The sequence below is a fragment of the Zalophus californianus genome, chromosome 3 (assembly GCF_009762305.2).
Source record: "Zalophus californianus isolate mZalCal1 chromosome 3, mZalCal1.pri.v2, whole genome shotgun sequence".
Classification (NCBI taxonomy): domain Eukaryota; kingdom Metazoa; phylum Chordata; class Mammalia; order Carnivora; family Otariidae; genus Zalophus; species Zalophus californianus.
Window position 1 is genome coordinate 176,280,188 of NC_045597.1, and position 16,632 is coordinate 176,296,819.

The 16,632-nt window shown below is 48.5% G+C and overlaps 2 protein-coding genes across 10 annotated transcripts in view; one reads left to right on the plus strand and one right to left on the minus strand.

The window, feature by feature from the left end:
- Nucleotides 1-79: 79 nt before the first annotated feature.
- Nucleotides 80-6,405, minus strand: RNF25 (ring finger protein 25). Of its 2 annotated transcripts, none has more exons than XM_027590714.1 (10): nucleotides 6,349-6,405; nucleotides 3,995-4,069; nucleotides 3,649-3,751; nucleotides 3,491-3,558; nucleotides 3,328-3,397; nucleotides 2,129-2,200; nucleotides 1,894-2,031; nucleotides 1,444-1,533; nucleotides 1,041-1,175; nucleotides 80-867 (listed from the first exon to the last, which is right to left on the minus strand). In XM_027590714.1, the coding sequence occupies exons 1-10, from the start codon at nucleotides 6,387-6,389 to the stop codon at nucleotides 289-291; spliced, it is 1,371 nt and encodes a 456-aa protein (XP_027446515.1). In that variant the 5' UTR covers nucleotides 6,390-6,405; the 3' UTR covers nucleotides 80-288. The 2 variants fall into 2 exon arrangements, with proteins under 2 accessions (XP_027446515.1, XP_027446514.1); XM_027590713.1 differs by having other exon boundaries at nucleotides 1,444-1,536.
- A 114-nt stretch (nucleotides 6,406-6,519) lies between these two features.
- Nucleotides 6,520-16,632, plus strand: part of STK36 (serine/threonine kinase 36) — a 28,955-nt gene continuing 18,842 nt past the window's right edge. For 4 of the 8 annotated variants that reach the window (XR_003519292.2, XR_003519290.2, XR_003519295.2 and 1 more), the window contains exons 1-11: nucleotides 6,755-6,859; nucleotides 7,263-7,437; nucleotides 8,159-8,299; nucleotides 8,407-8,484; nucleotides 9,764-9,894; nucleotides 10,138-10,387; nucleotides 11,697-11,790; nucleotides 12,083-12,252; nucleotides 12,392-12,579; nucleotides 13,096-13,195; nucleotides 14,589-14,732. Coding sequence is in view for 1 of the 8 variants with exons in the window: in XM_027590711.2 (XP_027446512.1) it covers nucleotides 7,354-7,437; nucleotides 8,159-8,299; nucleotides 8,407-8,484; nucleotides 9,764-9,894; nucleotides 10,138-10,387; nucleotides 11,697-11,790; nucleotides 12,083-12,252; nucleotides 12,392-12,579; nucleotides 13,096-13,195; nucleotides 14,589-14,732 (1,380 nt within the window). In the remaining 7 variants the exon portion in view is untranslated. Of the gene's footprint in view, nucleotides 6,650-6,673; nucleotides 6,860-7,079; nucleotides 7,226-7,262; nucleotides 7,438-8,158; nucleotides 8,300-8,406; nucleotides 8,485-9,763; nucleotides 9,895-10,137; nucleotides 10,388-11,696; nucleotides 11,791-12,082; nucleotides 12,253-12,391; nucleotides 12,580-13,095; nucleotides 13,196-14,588; nucleotides 14,733-16,632 lie in introns of those variants that run through there. The other 4 variants (XR_003519291.1, XR_003519293.1, XR_003519294.1 and 1 more) reach the window with 4 other exon arrangements.

A 16,632-nucleotide genomic window follows, 5' to 3' on the forward strand; every position in this document is an offset into this window, starting at 1 on the left:
GTTATGTTCCCACATGTTCTGCTTAAATGGTGGCATCTACCAGTTTTCCTGAAACCCACCACACTAGCTGGTATGTCAGACCTGTCTTTATTCAGACCCTGGTCTCTTGGGAAAATGGGGCTTTAGAGCAAAACTGGGGCTATTCTGCCACGTGTCAGTCTTGCTAGAAATTCAGAAAGAGCCATACTGTACAGGCTAGGCACTACTAAGCAAGCAAAGAAAGCCAAACAAGGCCAAATCTCTTTATTGCCCCCCTGCCCCCCCAAGTCCCTGCCCCCCACAGTACTGCTAGGAACCATCCTCAGACTCCAGGCTCAGGGGCTCCCTTCGAGTACCAGGACGATAGGCTCCCCGACCCCGAGGCAGGCGGGGGTAGGAGGAACCTGGTGTCCGACCCTTGGAGCGCTCCCAGCGAGCACAGTCCCGAGTCCTGCGGGGTGGGGGACCCTGCCAGTTGCCAGGGCCCTTCTCTTGGGGAGGACCTTCAACCCCTTGGCTACAGGATTCTGGCTTTAGGTCCATGGGCTCCTTGAGGGGCCCCTCAGGAGGTGGCAGTTCCTGGGTGTCACTGGAACCTCTGTGGGCATGGCACTCCCCTCCCTTTAGGTGCCTCCGTTCAGGCTGTTTCCAGGGGCCTCGACTGGCCCGGGGGGGGTCTAGCATAGCTTTCTGGGTCTCGCCCAACCTTTGCTGATTTCGCCCAGCCCCTGCAATCTTCTCACACATGTACTGGGAGGCCATGGGCAGAGGAGCTGATGGGTTGGGTTGGGCAGCTGATGAGGTGGACAGTTCTGTGGCAAGGGCACTGGGTGGCTGGGATCCTCTGGAGGCCTCTATAGCCGACTCAGGCTCCACAGGGGCAGGAGGCTGGAAAGAAGTGCGAAGACGCAGTGAGGGAGATGTAGTTCCCCAAAGCAGGGAACTGCAGGCCTCTCGCTCACTACAGGGGGTGACCACCATCAGCCTATAACCTCAAGGGTAGAACAAAGCTCACCCCAGGGCCATGGCAGTCTGGGAGGAGTGAGAAAGCCTTCCCTCACCTGCTGGAGGCTGATGAAGTACCGGTTCCGCTCAGCCTCAAGGTCTATGATGCCCCCCCGCTCCTGCTGCCTCTGGTAGAGCTGCCTGCGCTCTTCTTGTTGGCGCAAGCTCTCTGCGTTGGGCTGGTATAGCTCCTGGAGGGAAGGGAGCAGAGTAGACAGGAAGTAGACTCGAACCCCTGCTTTCAGGACTGCCCCAGGTGATCTGCACGAGGTGCTTGGGTGTGTCCCGCAGATTTGGGCTCCCAGAGCCCTTGCCTAGTGGGGGCTACAGTTCTGCAGAGAGGTCCCAGGGCGGTCCAGCCCAATTCCAGAGATCCCATTCGAGGCAAACAAGATGCCATCCCTCCCGCCTCAGAGAACGCCATTATTCCTGGCTCAGATGAGAAGGGAGTCCCCTTACCATGGGCTGTTGGGGTTCGGGGGCTGCTTTCAGTGAGGCAAGATCATACACGAGGGGCTCTCTGCACACCGGACACTGCACACCGACTGCCTTCTAAAAACAGAGGAGAACTCCCAGCCCTGCTTCCCAGCACAGGGTGCTCGCCAGCGGCCCAACCCCGTCAGCCAGCCTAATCCGCACAGCGCGGGGACCCAGGGCAGGGGCACACCGTTCAGGGAAGCAGGACGGCGCGGGGCCTGCCTCTCCAGACAAAGATCCGGGGACTCTGAAACTGCACGCAGTGTGTACATAGGGATCTAAGAAGGCCCTTTTTTCTGGACGGAGATGAGCTTTCGTTCAACAAAAAGGTATCTGTGACCCTAAAAAGGTGAGCAGCCACTGGAGTGGGGGGACAGGAAAGGGTGTGAGGCAGGGGGCCGGGGGGGGGGGGCGCAGGGCTGGTGTGCTGACCTGCTTGGTTGCGGCATGTGGCCGCTCCTGCTCCTGGCCTTGAGCCTGCAGCTCATGCTCCATGTGCTCGATGTACCGAGCGAGGCAGTGGCAGTGGAAGTAGTGGTAACACGGTGTTTTGGTAAAGGCCTCCTTCTCCTGAACGGACAACAGACACAGGGCATGGCGCCAAAGCTCTCATGAGTCCTCTGCTGCCCATCCCGGGCTGACCCCAGGTCCCAAGAGAGAACCCCACCTGGAAACCATAGAGGCAGATGACGCACTGGCCGTGGGGGATGTTGTTGTCCGTGAGGATTTCCTTCCCTTTCTGAGAGAAGAGAAGACACTGTTCAAACAGGGAGGCAGGGGCAAGAACTGTGCACAAAGCCTGTCACTTATTCCCAGGAGTGACCACGGGACCGTCTCCTACCAAGCCGGTGTGGTACTTTGTGTTCCCGCCTGTCTCAGTGAGGCTCCCTCTGCCTGGAATCAATCCTCCATGTCCCTGCCCCTCCCACCCCATCCACCCAGCTGCAAAACCCGATTTCACTTTCTCCACACATTCTGTCACCTTTAATACATCTCAGGCATGAAAATGATCTACCTGGGGAGAACAAAATGTTCTGTTGATGCTCCTATCTTCTGGGACACCTTCATTGGTTCACCCCCTCTGATTATCACTCCCCCCAAAAGGCTGTTCTTGGAGGCAGCTTTCAGAAAAAGTCAAGGCATGGACAGCCCCAACGACGGAGAACTCAAAGGCATCAAGTTGGGCTATGAACTAACTCATGTGCACTGCTGTCTGAATAAATTCCACAAAGCTCAGTGCTGCATCGTGGAGGCCGGCCTCAGCGCTATAACGCTCTAAGCCGACCCTCTGACTCCAGGCCGCCCACCTTCATTCTTCTCTGGACATTTTTCTTCAAAACTTAAAGTTGAGGAAAACAAGACCCGTACTTAATTGTGTGTTTGTAATCTCAAACAACAGAAGTTTTCTCTGTATGTGAACTTGTAGCTCGGGATGGTCCCTGTGGATTGCTAACATCATTAGGGTAGAAGCTCTGAGTGAAAGAACCAGGTCTTTTTCAGTCCACTCCAAAGGCAGGCTAGCCTTCAAAGGTAATTCGTGGTGAGACCCTCTAGGCAAGGTCCCTATCTCTGGCTACTTTTGGTTGCCAGTGCCAAGAGAATGCACTGAAACGGGATCAAGAAAAGTACAAGTTAAACAGGAAAAGTCGTTTTCAAGATACTGGCATAAGCCACTTGGGGAAGCTAGAGTACTGTCTTTTGGGGGGGAATTCTTGGAAAGAGAAGAAAATCTTCTTTCTGGACTTAGGCCTCACCTAAACAAGGACTAACTGAATGTATAACTCCAGATGTATTTAAGATTCTGGGCCCACTACCTCCCTTGAGAGAAACAGCTCTCGCAGTTTCCCGAGCTAGCACACCTCTTACCTCGATGAGTTCATAGAGCATGGCGGTACCCAGCCCAGCGTTGGCCACATGGCTCAGTGCCTGTGAAATCCTGGAAAAGGGCAAAGCAAATGTTAGGCCTGCCCTCTCCCCTCACCAGACTGAGCTATATCCTGTTTTCCCTGCTCTGACCGGCCCGACTTACTTGTGGATCTGTTCATCCGAGAGTCCTCGGGGGTTACGGATAGAGATCTGTGGCACCTCATTGGGGTACTAGTGGGAGGAAATAATGTTACTGCTAAAGCACTCCACCCCAGGGCCTCTCCCCTTCCTCCCTTTGCTGCCGTAAAGCAGGGGCCTCACCTGTGCTGGGACCTGAAGCACCAGAGTGAAGCATACATACTGTGAATCCTGGTCTTCTGCAGTGGCAGGGTGCAGGGTGATGTAGATCTCCCACGGTGAAGATCTGCAGGTGGATGAAGTGGGGACCGGGCATGTGATTGAGCAGGAGTTTGAGGACCGGGGAAGATGGGGGTGAAACAGTAAAGCAGGTAGAGGAAGTGAGCACTGGGCTCTTTCTTTCGGGGGCAATTAAAGAAGTCGTCTTTGTCTCCATGAGAACATTTTCTCTGAATCAAGGTTCGTGGATTCTGCATGGAATTCTCTCATTACTAAGGGGACTCCTGCCCACCTCTAGTCGAATACGTACCTGCCGTTTCCTTTAACCACCTGTAGTTCATCCAGATAGATAGACTCTAGCACCTCGACTTCAGAGGGAAGTACCCTAGGGAGACAGGAGGAGACTGACTCACCATTATAGCTCTCCCCGTTAAAGCCTGCTAGAGCCCATGAGGGCTGGCTTTATAGAAAACGGGCAATCTGCCTGAGTGCATGCTCTTGCTAACCTCCATAGAAATGGGGGAAATATGTTTTCTTAAGTTGTCAAGTGGCCAGGTAGGAAGCATGGGAATCAGAGTTTAAGGGACCATTTCTGTCAACAGATGAGGAAATGGATTCCCAAAGGCAGAACTAGAACCAGAGCCAGGTTTCCTGACTCCCTGTTTTAAGTTTCATCGCGCTGCTGGTTGGCCATTTCTCTGACCCAGAAATAAGATGTCCATCGGTTCACATCAAGGTTACCAATACCACCCCTGGCTTTCCCTACACCACTGTTCACATCGATCCCAGCGTCTACACATACAGCCAGTATCAGTTGCCCTAAGCCTACTCAAAGGACATACCAACTGAACAGAAAAAGAGATCGAGGTGGTATTAAAGGCCGTAATGTAGAAGAGCCATCAGCTGTGGAGTAATAGGTACCAATCACTTACCAGCTACATGATCTGAGTAAGTATCTCTGTAAGCTTGAGTCACACTGTCTACCATATATAGATAATACCACCTACTCTCCAGGGTTATTGTGAGGATAAAAAGTTGTTTATGAAAGTACCTAATAATATCTTGGCCATAGTAGCTAGTCTATGTTCTCTTTTCTCCTATTTGTATATAACTTTCTCCCTTGAAAGAAGGAAGGATATAGTTAGTATTCAATGTATTTACGACCCTTGTTATCTGGTTGATTTAGATCAACCTGTTTAGGTCAGGATCTGGTGGTCTTGATGTAAATGAGAGGACATACATGTTTAATTATAGAAATAGCCATTGTAATGACACTGAAGGTTAGTGATAGGCTCAAGTCCATAGCTCTCCCCAGGTAATGCATGTAAAGACGCATGCTTGCTTTCCTTTCTTATACTGTTCTTTCTTCACCAAGAGCAGGGTTGCCCTAGCATGACCCATGTATTACTGGTTCTCAAATTTTCTTTTTAAGTTTTAGACACCTCAAAACATAGAAGAGATAACTGTGGAGTAGTTTTGGTTGACTTAAGTGTGGGAGTCTCAGAGCACAAGCTAGCTGTGAGATCACTACTGCCCTCTCCATGGCTCAAATTGTCTCCTCAGAATCTTACAAGTTCCGCTGAACAAGGTGAAAACGATGAGCCCAGGTGGTCTCAAAAAGGCCAACACTGGCTGGCCTCCCTGAACCAACAAAACACTGAAGTGTAACCTCCATCAAGAGGCCCTTCAATACTTCACCCACCCTAGCTGGGACTTGGGCCCTGGATGTGAGGTATGGAATGGGATGATGGTAAGGTGGTGACAAAAAAAAGGGGGGGGGGGGCAGGGGGATTGTATAATGTCCTAGAACTAAAAACTAAGATGCATGGAGTCAGACAACCTGGATTCCTAGTCATAACTGTGTACCTTTTTAGCAAATCGATCTACCTCTTCAGGCCTCATCTAGGCCCCTCAGGGGCCCACACCTCAGTTACAAAAAGGAGGCTTTTATGTTACAAATCCACCCTGATCCTATCAACTATTCTATGAGTAGATGCCACACCCACTTTTTTACATCTGAGGACACTGACTCACAGAACCTGGGTGGCCTGGTCAGCGTCACACGCTAATAGAATCTGGAGTGAACCCACATTTATCCTATTTCCAATCCCAGAGTCCTTCCAGGTTTTGGTCTCTTGTTGAGAATGCTTCAGAGAAGGACTAGGAGAGCTTTTTGTGAGGTGTAAAGGTTTATTCAGGTAACAGTCCTCATTAGTGCTGTCGGGGAGGGAGACGGCTGAGGAAAGCCTCGGCAGAAATAGGCTGATCCAAGGGAAAGGGGGTCGAAGGCTGGAGGACATCGGTTCCGGGAGGTAAAAGGGAGGTGGGGAGAGCTAATAAGCAGGCATCCTCCGGGACCCTGAACAAATCCACTTCAGGAGAATGGGACGAGTGAGGCCGAAGAAGAGGGGATCAAGCCAGATAAGGCGCAGCCCGAGCTGGCCTGGCCGGCGCAGATCCGGTCTCCTCTCCCATCAGATCGGTGCCCCTCCACCCTCCTGATCCCCAGTACAGAAGCTCTCTTAGGAAGACATGTCAGCGTCTCTGTCATCCTTTATCCCTCGCTCCGCCCCACAGGCCCGCCGTACGGACCGTCCGCGGCCACTACTAGTCCCCCGGACCGGATCCAGGCGGCCAGCCAAAGCCCATGCCCCCAAAGTTTACCAGTCCTCCTCCCCTGCAGCCGCCGACGCAGTCGCCGCCATGTCTTCTCCGGCCCACAGCCGGAACCGGAAATACACTCAGGAAAGTCAGGGGCCGCAAGTTAAAAGGAGGGAGGGAGGCAGGGAGGCTAGCGGCCGTTTCTAGGCAACCATAGACTCCAGGTCCTTAGTGGCTCCTGATGCCCAAGAGACGGTTCCGAAGTGCCCTAGGAAGTGCCTATGGGCGGTCCGCCGTCTCTCCCAACACCTGTGAACGCCTTCGTCCTCTGAACCTCTCTGACCAGTTCCAACGAGTACAGCTGGTAACAATGGGAGTCTAAAGAGACCGGCAGTGAGGGTGGAGAAGAACTATAAGTCAGGCAAAGTCTGCAGGCAGCCGGAAGGGACGGGGCTGAAGGCCAGGGTGGACGTCTCTCGGCCTAAGGAGCTTGAAGCTCCTAGGCTGGGGGTGAGAGAGGGGCTCCGGTCTGCGAAGCGCGCGGGCAGGGGCCGTGGGAGGCGGTGCTGAAGAGGTTGGCGGTGGCAGGAACTTGGGAAAGGCTGGAAGGGGCGGGGTCGGGTGGGCGAGGCTGTATTGAGGGGGCGGGGTCGGGTGGGAGAGGCTGGGTGGAGGGGGCGGGGCCGAGGGGCGAGTCTGGGTAGAAGGAGGGGGAGGGGAGGGGGAGGGGAGGGGGAGGGGAGGGGGAGGGGGGCTGCGTGGAGGGGGAAGGGGGACATGGGGTCCGGTGGGAACGAGGTTGGGTTGGGGGACAGGAGGTGGCTGAAAAGAAGGGAGAACGACAGGAGGCGCTCTCTTTGCTCCAAGATCTTATTTTTCCATCCACTTCGCCCTACGATGTTTTTGACACCTGGATTATTATGAAAAAGGAAAAGGCAAGGTGGCTAACATTAACCTTTCTTCCATGCCCGAACCAGGCCTCCTAGATGTATGGAACTGTCCCTGGAGCTGTAGCCCTTCACCACCATCTCTACCTCCTTCCTTCTGAGGGATCCTGAAACCTCTGTCATGGAAAAGTACCACGTGTTGGAGATGATTGGAGAAGGCTCTTTTGGGAGGGTGTACAAGGGTCGAAGAAAATACAGTGCTCAGGTGGTGAACAAAGAGGGGTATCTCTTGGGTGGGATTCTGTACCTCCAACCACGGTGGAAAATGGGACCAGAATACCGACCTATATTCCTGAGGCACTGACTTCCTCATTCCTCTTACGGAGTATGAGCCCTAATATTAGATTACTTGGGTTTAGATCCTAGGTCCACCACTTTCTAGCCTTCGAACTGTGGACAAGTTACTTAACCTCTCAATGTCTGTTTCCTCATTTCTAGAATGAGGATAATTATGAACAGTATCTGATTGATGGGGTTTGAGGATTAAATGTGATTCACGCTGAATTACTATACTAATACAGTGTCTGGCACCTAGTAAACAATAAATAAATTTTATATTTATTGTTTTTTTCCTCTATCATACCATACTGGAAGAGAGAAACCACCTGAACTCAATTCTTCATTTTTTTCTTCCTTCTCTTTTCCTTGAATCTCTTAAATCTTTACCCGGAGTTTTTTACCCAGATCAGAACACCTCTCCCAGAATCCACTAAAGGGATCTGTCTGGTGGAGGCTGTTTTCTCCTAGGGCAAGTTGGGGGCGGGGGAGGCCTGGATAAGGCCAGGGTACTGTGCGGAAGGGGAGTAGGAGACTAGCAGGTAATGAGAATTTGCTCCAACAATCTAAAGCCTGAGTTCTGGAGCTCTGAGGTGAATGTTTCAATAGTGTGGTTAGGCCTTGACTCTTCTTCATCTTACCACTGACAGGTGGTGGCCCTGAAGTTCATTCCAAAATTGGGACGCTCAGAGAAGGAGCTGAGGAATCTGCAACGAGAGATTGAAATCATGCGGGGTCTGCGGCATCCCAACATTGTGCATATGCTTGACAGCTTTGAAACTGACAAAGAGGTGCACTTCGGTTTTGGGTCACCCTTCCCCAAGAAGAAGGGTCCCAGAAATTTCCTGACCTCAGAATGCATAAATCTGGAGCCATCAGAACCGCCTTCTCCCTGCAGGTGGTGGTGGTGACAGACTATGCTGAGGGAGAGCTCTTTCAGATCTTGGAAGATGACGGAAAACTTCCCGAAGACCAGGTATGTTTCCTGGCTCAAACCTCTCCCCTCCCCTGACCTCTTTTCAGCTTAAGGACTGGTAGGGAAAGCTGAGGGCACTGAGAATCACCATTTTGAAAACTCCCAAGGAAAATACAAGAGTCTGGGTGTATGTGGAGACAATGTGGTGTGACAGGAAAGTATGTGAACACTGGAGCCAAAATCTCGGAGTACAAAGGTTGACCCTGCCACTTTCTAGCTGGATCTTCGGGGGCAAGTTACTTTAACCTCTTGGTGCTCAGTTTCCTGATTTAGAAATGGATGTAATTATAATGTCTGTCGCATGAGGCTAGTGTGAAGATGAGTGAATTAATTCATGTAAAGTGTTTAAAAGAGTGCCTGACATGCAGTATTCAACATAGTTAGCTATTATTATTATTTTTAAAGATTTTATTTATTCATTTGACAGAGAGAGCATAAGCAGGGGGAGCGGCAGGCAGAGAGAGGGAGAAGCAGGCTCCCCGCTGAGCAGGGAGCCCAATGCAGGCCTCGATCCCAGGACCCCGGGATCATGACCTGAGCCGAAGGCAGATGCTTAACCAGCTGAGCCACCCAGATGCCCCTAGTTAGCAATTATTAATGCTGCTGCTATCACTAGGCACCTTTAGTGTGTGGTACCAGAGGGGGCAGGAAGGGATAAGGTTGTGGTTAAGGCAGGATTCACCAGCAAGATCTAGTGGTTAGCAGTGGGATGGTTGAACACATTCTCCAGCCACACTTGTTCTAGAGATTTCTCTGTACCCGAGCGAGTAGACCCCCCTCCTCAGGATTTCCTGTTGCGGCATGCCATCTCCCTCTGAGCATTATTATTTGTAAGTTATCATCTTGCTCATTTTGTGTATCTTATTCATTTGACCACTTCTCTTGAGAAAGAGGACTTTGTCTTGTTTAATAACAGCTAATGTATATTGAAGGTTTACTAAGTGCCAGCCACCATTCTGAGCATGGAATGCTGTAACTTAACTTAATCCTTGCAGTAACCCTATAAGGGAGGTGGTGGTATTATCGTCAGCCTATAAATGACGCATCTGAGAGGCACGGGATAATTTGCTCATCCATGGTCATTTTTCTTCAATGAATGAATGAACAAATGAAAGAATGAATGAATGGGGGGGCAAGAACTAAGGAAGATGTCATGGGAAGCTCTGGAAAAAAGAAAAAGTAGAGATCACATCAGTAATTTAGGGAAGTGTCTTTGGGCTTGTCAGTAGGCTCCTTCCTCTGACCTCTCCTTTCTTTCTCCCACCTGTTTGACCCCTAGGTTCAAGTCATTGCTGCCCAGTTGGTGTCCGCTCTGTACTATCTGCATTCCCACCGCATCCTCCACCGAGACATGAAACCTCAGAACATCCTTCTTGCTAAGGGTGGTGGCATCAAGCTCTGTGACTTTGGGTGAGGAGACTGACCTTCCGTCTCTGCTTCTCATTCTGCAGGGAGTCTCAGACCATATGCTTGACTTACCTAGGCCTCATTTTAGAAGCCAAGCTGGAGACTGGGATTCCTGTTGGATCTTTAGGAAGGTGCTCTCTGTGTGGGTTTGGGATAGCTCACACAATGATAGGTAGTAGTCACCAGGCCTAGTTTGTGTATTGATTACGGTCTCTCGTCCCATTTCCGTTCCATCATCTCCTGCAGATTTGCCCGGGCGATGAGCACCAACACGATGGTGCTGACATCCATCAAAGGCACACCACTCTATATGTCTCCAGAGCTGGTGGAAGAGCGTCCATACGACCACACCGCAGACCTCTGGTCTGTGGGCTGCATACTGTATGAGCTGGCTGTAGGCACCCCTCCCTTCTACACTACGAGCATCTTTCAGCTGGTCAGCCTCATTCTCAAGGACCCTGTGCGCTGGCCGACCACCATTAGTCCTTGCTTCAAGGTAATGAACATAGAAAGGGAGATTACTTGGCATCAGAAACCTGTCTTCCTCTGCCTCTGTTCCCTTTTCCAAAATCGGGGGCAAGATTTTGCTGTTACTGAATGAAAGCAGGAGTTGGGCCCAGCTGCCTTGCTTTTCTACTGCAGGGGCTGATTCTGGGAGGGTGTTCTAAGGTCCGCCAAACCTGGGACTAGCAGCCCTTCCTTGGGGCAGGTTATTCTTTATCACAATGAAAAGGTAATTTCAAGCCACCAGGGACAGATGCTGTCCTTTTACACAGTCTCTATTCCACTTATTTCCTATCAGATGCAAGGTCCAGATGATATCTAGATTTGCCCACAGAACTTTCAGTCTTCCTGAAAGAAAGAATCTTAAGACATTCCGACAGCCAGAGCAAGTGGGGCCAGCTCAGCTATTAGGGACAGGTGACAGAGGTGGTGCCTATTGATTGCAGCTAAGTCTCAGTGGGCGAAGGAGGGTTGGAGGGAGGGAGGAAAAAGAGTTGACCCTTTTTATTTCTTATCTAGGGCAAAATTTGGACCCTCAATGGAATTTAAATGCAACCTTTTCCCAGAGTGCCGTCTCATTATAATTTTCCCTTGCTCTAAGATGAAAAGGGACAAGTTTCTCCCCAACCTATTTAGTTGGGGAAGCTCAGTAATTATCAAAAAGAATCTAAACAAAAGAAACTTGAGTGGGTGATAGGCATAGGATATTCCATTCTCCCTTAGGCATCTTCATTCAGCAAGAGCCACAAATGACACCTTGCTTTAGAACAGTGGTCATCATCTACCAGTACCTTCTATTCCCATTTTAGGCCCAACTGAGGATTTTCCCAAGGATACCTCATAACAGATGTACCCTTTTCAGAGGCAGTCTCCCTTCCCCACCACCATCTGAAGACTTGCTGAAAGATTTCTGTTTTTGTGTGCTCCCAAACCTATCTTTATGCAATGACTTGTGTGTGAGTGTGCATCTGTTCCTACCCAGCTGCAAACAAACCCACAATCAGAGGGAAGACACAGTGAGCCATTTGGACCCCTTTGAATGTTTGCTTTCTGAAGATGATTGTGAAGGTGACAGAATGTCTCTGGACAGGATGTGGAGCTCTCCAGGAGGGGAGGCAGTGAAGTCTGTTCCTGGAGCCAGGGAAATGAGGCCTAAGGATAGGATTAGAGAGGATGTGGTTAAGACCATCCAGTTTGCTGAAGGAATGGACTCAGGAGTCTTGGTTTCCTGCTTCTGCTGGTGACTTAAAGAGAGCCTGTAGGAAAGCAAAGACCCATGGGGTATTTTTTTCTCTCCACAGAGCTTCCTGCAGGGACTGCTCACCAAGGACCCCAGGCAGCGTCTGTCCTGGCCAGACCTCTTACATCACCCCTTTATAGCTGGTCGTGTCACCAGTGAGTCCTTATGGTCCCCAGGGCTTTTGCACTTCCCTGGGCTCTTTCTAATCTACTCCCTTCCCCAGCGTCTGGATGCAGTGCATCTGCTTTACCTTACCAGCTTGAACTTTCTTCCTAGCCCTTTGCCTAACCTTTGCCAGTTCCCTTGCCACCCCACTTCCTCTTTGCCATGTTGTCAAGATGGTCTCCTTCCACAGAAGCCTGAGGACACTGATGTCGTCTCTGGCGCAGTGGAGATGGTGGCGCAGCTCTAGCGTGATCATGCATTCTCCCTCTTCCTTCCCTACAGTAATAACTGAACCAGGAGGCCCAGATTTGGGCACCCCATTCACCAGTCGCCTACCCCCAGAACTTCAGGTCCTAAAGGACCAACAGGTGCATCAGCTGGCCCCCAAGGGCAATCGATCTCGCCTCTTGAGACAGGCCTGTAAGCGCATGGCTGAGGAGGCCAAGCAGAAGGTATGTAGGACAGAGGGGATAGGGGATATGACTGGGGAGGTTGGAGAAGGAAGGTTGATGAAGGGCCATGAATAGGATTTATGCTGCCCTAAGGCAACCAAATAGTTTTGATTCAGTGTCTCCTGCCCACTTCCCACAGAAACACCAGAACACAGGACCTGCCCTTGAGCAAGAGGATAGGACCAGCCAGATGGCTTCTGGCACAGCCCCTCTGCCTAGACTAAGAGCCACTCCTCAGGAACCAGGCCTCTCGGCTGAGATCTTGGCCTCAGAAATGAAGAGCAGCTGGGCTGAGTGGGGGGCTGGAGAGGCCCCCCCTGCACCTCGGTGAGGAGGGGGTAGCCAGGAATTTATAGGCTGAGGTATCTTGCAGATCTTTCACTTTTGCCAAAGCAAATACAACATGGTGCCGGTCACTAGCCACCGCCTCATGGGGACAGGGCCCTGGGAGTCTGAGTCCTGGGTTCTTGAATTCTGATTCTGGCTATTTTCCTGATTCATCAGGAATCGTGGGAATTTTCCTTTCTCTATGCCTCAGTTGCACATTAACTGAGAAGGAAAGAATTGTTTCCATGCAAAAGGGAAGATTATTTGAGTTGAGAGCTACAGGTGAAAACTGCCAAGGTAGACTTGACAGTAAGATCCAAAGTGGAAGGGTAGTCAAGGATACGTGTGGAGTGGTCAACATCCTGTCCTGGCCATATCCTAGAAGAAAGCTCTCCCCTATCCAATCCTGTATGGCTTGTTCTTCATTCTTATCTTGGACCTAGAGCGAGGGACATGTTAATGAACCCTGAGCCTCACAGGTCAGTAGGAGCCTCCTACTCCCTGTTCCTCTGGCAGGGAAAACCAGATCACTCAGGATTGTGAACGAGTTCTCCCAGAACTGAGGCCAGAGGTGGTGGGCCAGCGGAGCATTGATGCAGTGGACCTAGAAAATGAGGTAAGCCATAGAGGCTCCACTTGGCCTTGACCCTGCCATGGGATGTTGGGTCTGGGTAGATGTTTTTCTAGAACAGTGATTCCCAACTATCCCAAGTATGAGCTCCCCTTCTGTTAAAAATTGATTTCTTATTATCAGTTTATAGATTTTAATTGCATAGCATCTGAACAGGTAATTATAAAAAATTAGAACATACGGGTAAAAATGAAAGTCCCTCTTGAGCCTTACCCCAATCCCAGTGGTGTCTGCTGTTATTAGTTTTGTCTTTCTTCTTCCAAACTTGCTGAATTTTTAGATACGTACATGCACACACAGAAATCTGTAGTTTGGCTGCTTTTTGTTACTGAGTTCACACCACATGTACTGTTTTACATCGTGCCTCACTTACCATATGATCTGTTTTGGAGATCCTTCTACATCAGAACATGTCATTTTTAGGGGGTTTTAACTTTTTATTTTGAAATAGTTTCAAACTTAAAGAGTAATTGTGAGGCTGCCACAAAGAATTCCTGTATACCCTTCACACAGATTCACCAACTGTTAAAATTCTGCCACATTTGCTTTATGATCCTCTCTCCCTAGATATCTGCATATGGGTAAATCCTCTTTCTTGAGTCATTGTAGGGTAAGATGCAATCTGTCTCTTTACCCCTAAATACTTTAGTGCATATCGCTGAAGAACAAGATCATTAATCTACACCACTATAGTATAGTTACAGAAGTCGGAAATTTAATACTGATGTGATTCCGTTACTTCATCTACGATCCATATTCAAAGTTTGCCAGTTGGTCCAATAATGTTCTTTATAGGGAAAAAAAATTTTCCCAGCCTATGCTCCAATCTGGTGTTAGGCATTGTGTTTAGTTGTTATACTTCATTAGTTTCCTCTAATCTGGAATAGTTCCTAGTTTTGTTTTTCATGACTGACAGTTTTGAGGTACAAAGGCCAGTTATTTTGTAGAATGTTCCTCAAATTCATACTTCCTCATCATGAGGTTCATTTATGCAGTTTTGGTGGGAATATTGCATAGGTGATGCATCCCCAGTTCTATAGTCTTTTTAATAACTTCATAATATTCCTAAGATGGATGTGCCATGATTTATTATTCCCTTACTGATTGGCTTTATGACGTTTCCAATTTTTTTTATTATAAACCATGCTGCAGTAGACCTAATTGTAGGTATCTCTTTATGAACACGTGCCAGTATTCTCCGAGAGACTTTTCAAGACCCCTCACATACGGCCAACTCTGCCTTTGTAAACTGGTTGTTGAAACATATATATCTGTGCCGAAGAATTCACTGGTTCTTGTGTTTACTCCATGATTCCCCAGGTTGGGTGCTACTACCCTTAAACCTGACACGCTCCTCTTTCACGCCCCTATACCTCAGGAGCCAGACAGCGACGATGAGTGGCAGCACCTGCTAGAGACTGCTGAGCCTGTGCCCATCCAACTGAAGGCCCCTCTCACTCTGCTGTGCAATCCTGACTTCTGCCAACGCATCCAGGGCCAGCTGCATGAGGCCGGGGAGCAGGTAACGGGCACATGTAATGGGATTTTAGACTATTGTAATCACAGATGAGGCGTTAAAAAACTTGAGGAGAAAAAGAAAGTTTGTCCCTTTTCAGTTCTCTTTCAATTCATCTATTTAATTCAAGATTTGCTAGCTTCCTTTAGTAACACAGAAAGAACAGGCCTCGGCTCTCTCAATTAAATAAATCAATCTTTAAAAAAAGGGGACGCCTGGAAGGCTCAGTCAGTTAAGTGTCTGGCTCTTGATTTCGGCTCAGGTCATGATCTCAGGTTTGAGAGACCCAGTCCCGCCTCTGGTTCCACACTCAGTGGGGAGTCTGCTTGAGTTTCTTCTCTACCTCTCCCTCTGCCCCTCCACGTCCTGAGCATGCACGCTCTCTCTTTCTCTCTAATAAATAAATACATCTTTTTTTAATAAAGATTTTGTTTATTGTTTAGAAAGAGAGAGAGAGATAGCAAGAGAGAGCATGAGTGGGGGGCAGGCAGAGGGAGAAGCAGGCTTCCTGCTGAGCAGGGAGCCCGACACAGGGCTCGATCCCAGGACCCTGGGATCATGACCTGAGCCTAAGGCAGATGCCCAACCGACTGAGCCATGCAGGCACCCCCATAAGTAAATAAATCTTAAAAAAAAAAAAAAAACCCAAAACAGGCCTGGATTTTCTCTTTCTGAAGGGAAAAGCATTCATTTAGAGCAGGGATTGGCAAACTCGGATGGTAAACGTTTTGGGCATCAAAGAGCAAGAGGCAAAAATGGAGGGTATTATTAAGTACTTCTGGAATGAGAGAAAGCACTTTTCCACATAATTTTTATTGATGATGATGTGACCAGCACTGGGTGTTATACACAACTGATAAATTACTGAACACTACATCTGAAATTAATGATGAACATATGTTGGCTAATTGAATTTAAATAAAAAAATTTTGTTGATGAAATTAAAAATATAGATATGTGTATAAGAGCTTCTGATACAGGTATACTAATGAGAAGAATGAGATTCTTTTTTAAAGGACAACAATTTGCTTAATTGGCATTCATAATTAGTGTTGTTTATTCACCAATTGAGGGACATTTGAATTGTTTCCACTTTTTGGCTTTTATGAATAATGTCGCCATGAACATTCACATGGAAGTCTTTGTGTGGACGTAACGTTTTCTTTTTTCTCCCTTGGATATCTAGGAATTGCTGGGTTGCATGGTAATTTATATTTACCATTTTAAGAAGCTGATAAACTATTTTCCAAAGTGGCTGCCTCATTTTGCATTCCCATCAGCACTGTGTGAGGGTCTCTGTTTCTCCACATTCTTGCCAGCATGTATTGTCTGTTTTAATCACAGCCCATTCTAGGGAATGTGAAATCGTGTCTTATTGTCATTTTAATTTACATTTTGCTAATAACTAATGTGGAGCATCTTTTCATGTGCTTATTAGCCCTTTGTATATCTTCTTTGGTGAAATATCTATTCAGTTCTTTTGCTTATTTTTAAGTTGGGTTGTTTGTTCCCATGAGTTGTAAGAGTCCTTTGTATATTCTGGATAGGAGACCCTTATCAGATATGTGGTTTGCAAATATTTTCTCTCAGTCTATGGTTTGTCCTTTTATTTTCATAAGAGTGTTTTTTGAAACACAAAAGTTCTGAATTTTGATGACGTCCAATTACCATTTTTTTTCTTTTGTGGATTATGCTTTTGGTGTTATATGGAAGAAATCTTTTCCAGACCCAAAGTCTGGAAGATTTTCTCCTATGTGTTTTCTAAAAGTTTTTTTAGTTGGAGCTGTAGCATGTAGGTCTCTGGCCCATTTTTTGAGTTACTTTTTATATGTAATGTGAGGTAGGGATCTAAGTTCATCTTTTTGCATGTGGCTATAGAGTCGTCCCAGCACCCTTGGTCCAAGAC

Bases quoted from the DNA above. Each gene is read 5' to 3' on its own strand.
- RNF25 (XM_027590713.1), bottom strand. From the start codon at position 6,389: ATGGCGGCGACTGCGTCGGCGGCTGCAGGGGAGGAGGACTG. The intron at 1,537-1,893 runs GTCAGCACACCA...CTCTGTTTTTAG, and splicing joins CACATGCCGCAACCAAGCAG to AAGGCAGTCGGTGTGCAGTG. The intron at 1,176-1,443 runs GTAAGGGGACTC...CCTTCCCTCCAG, and splicing joins CCGAACCCCAACAGCCCATG to GAGCTATACCAGCCCAACGC.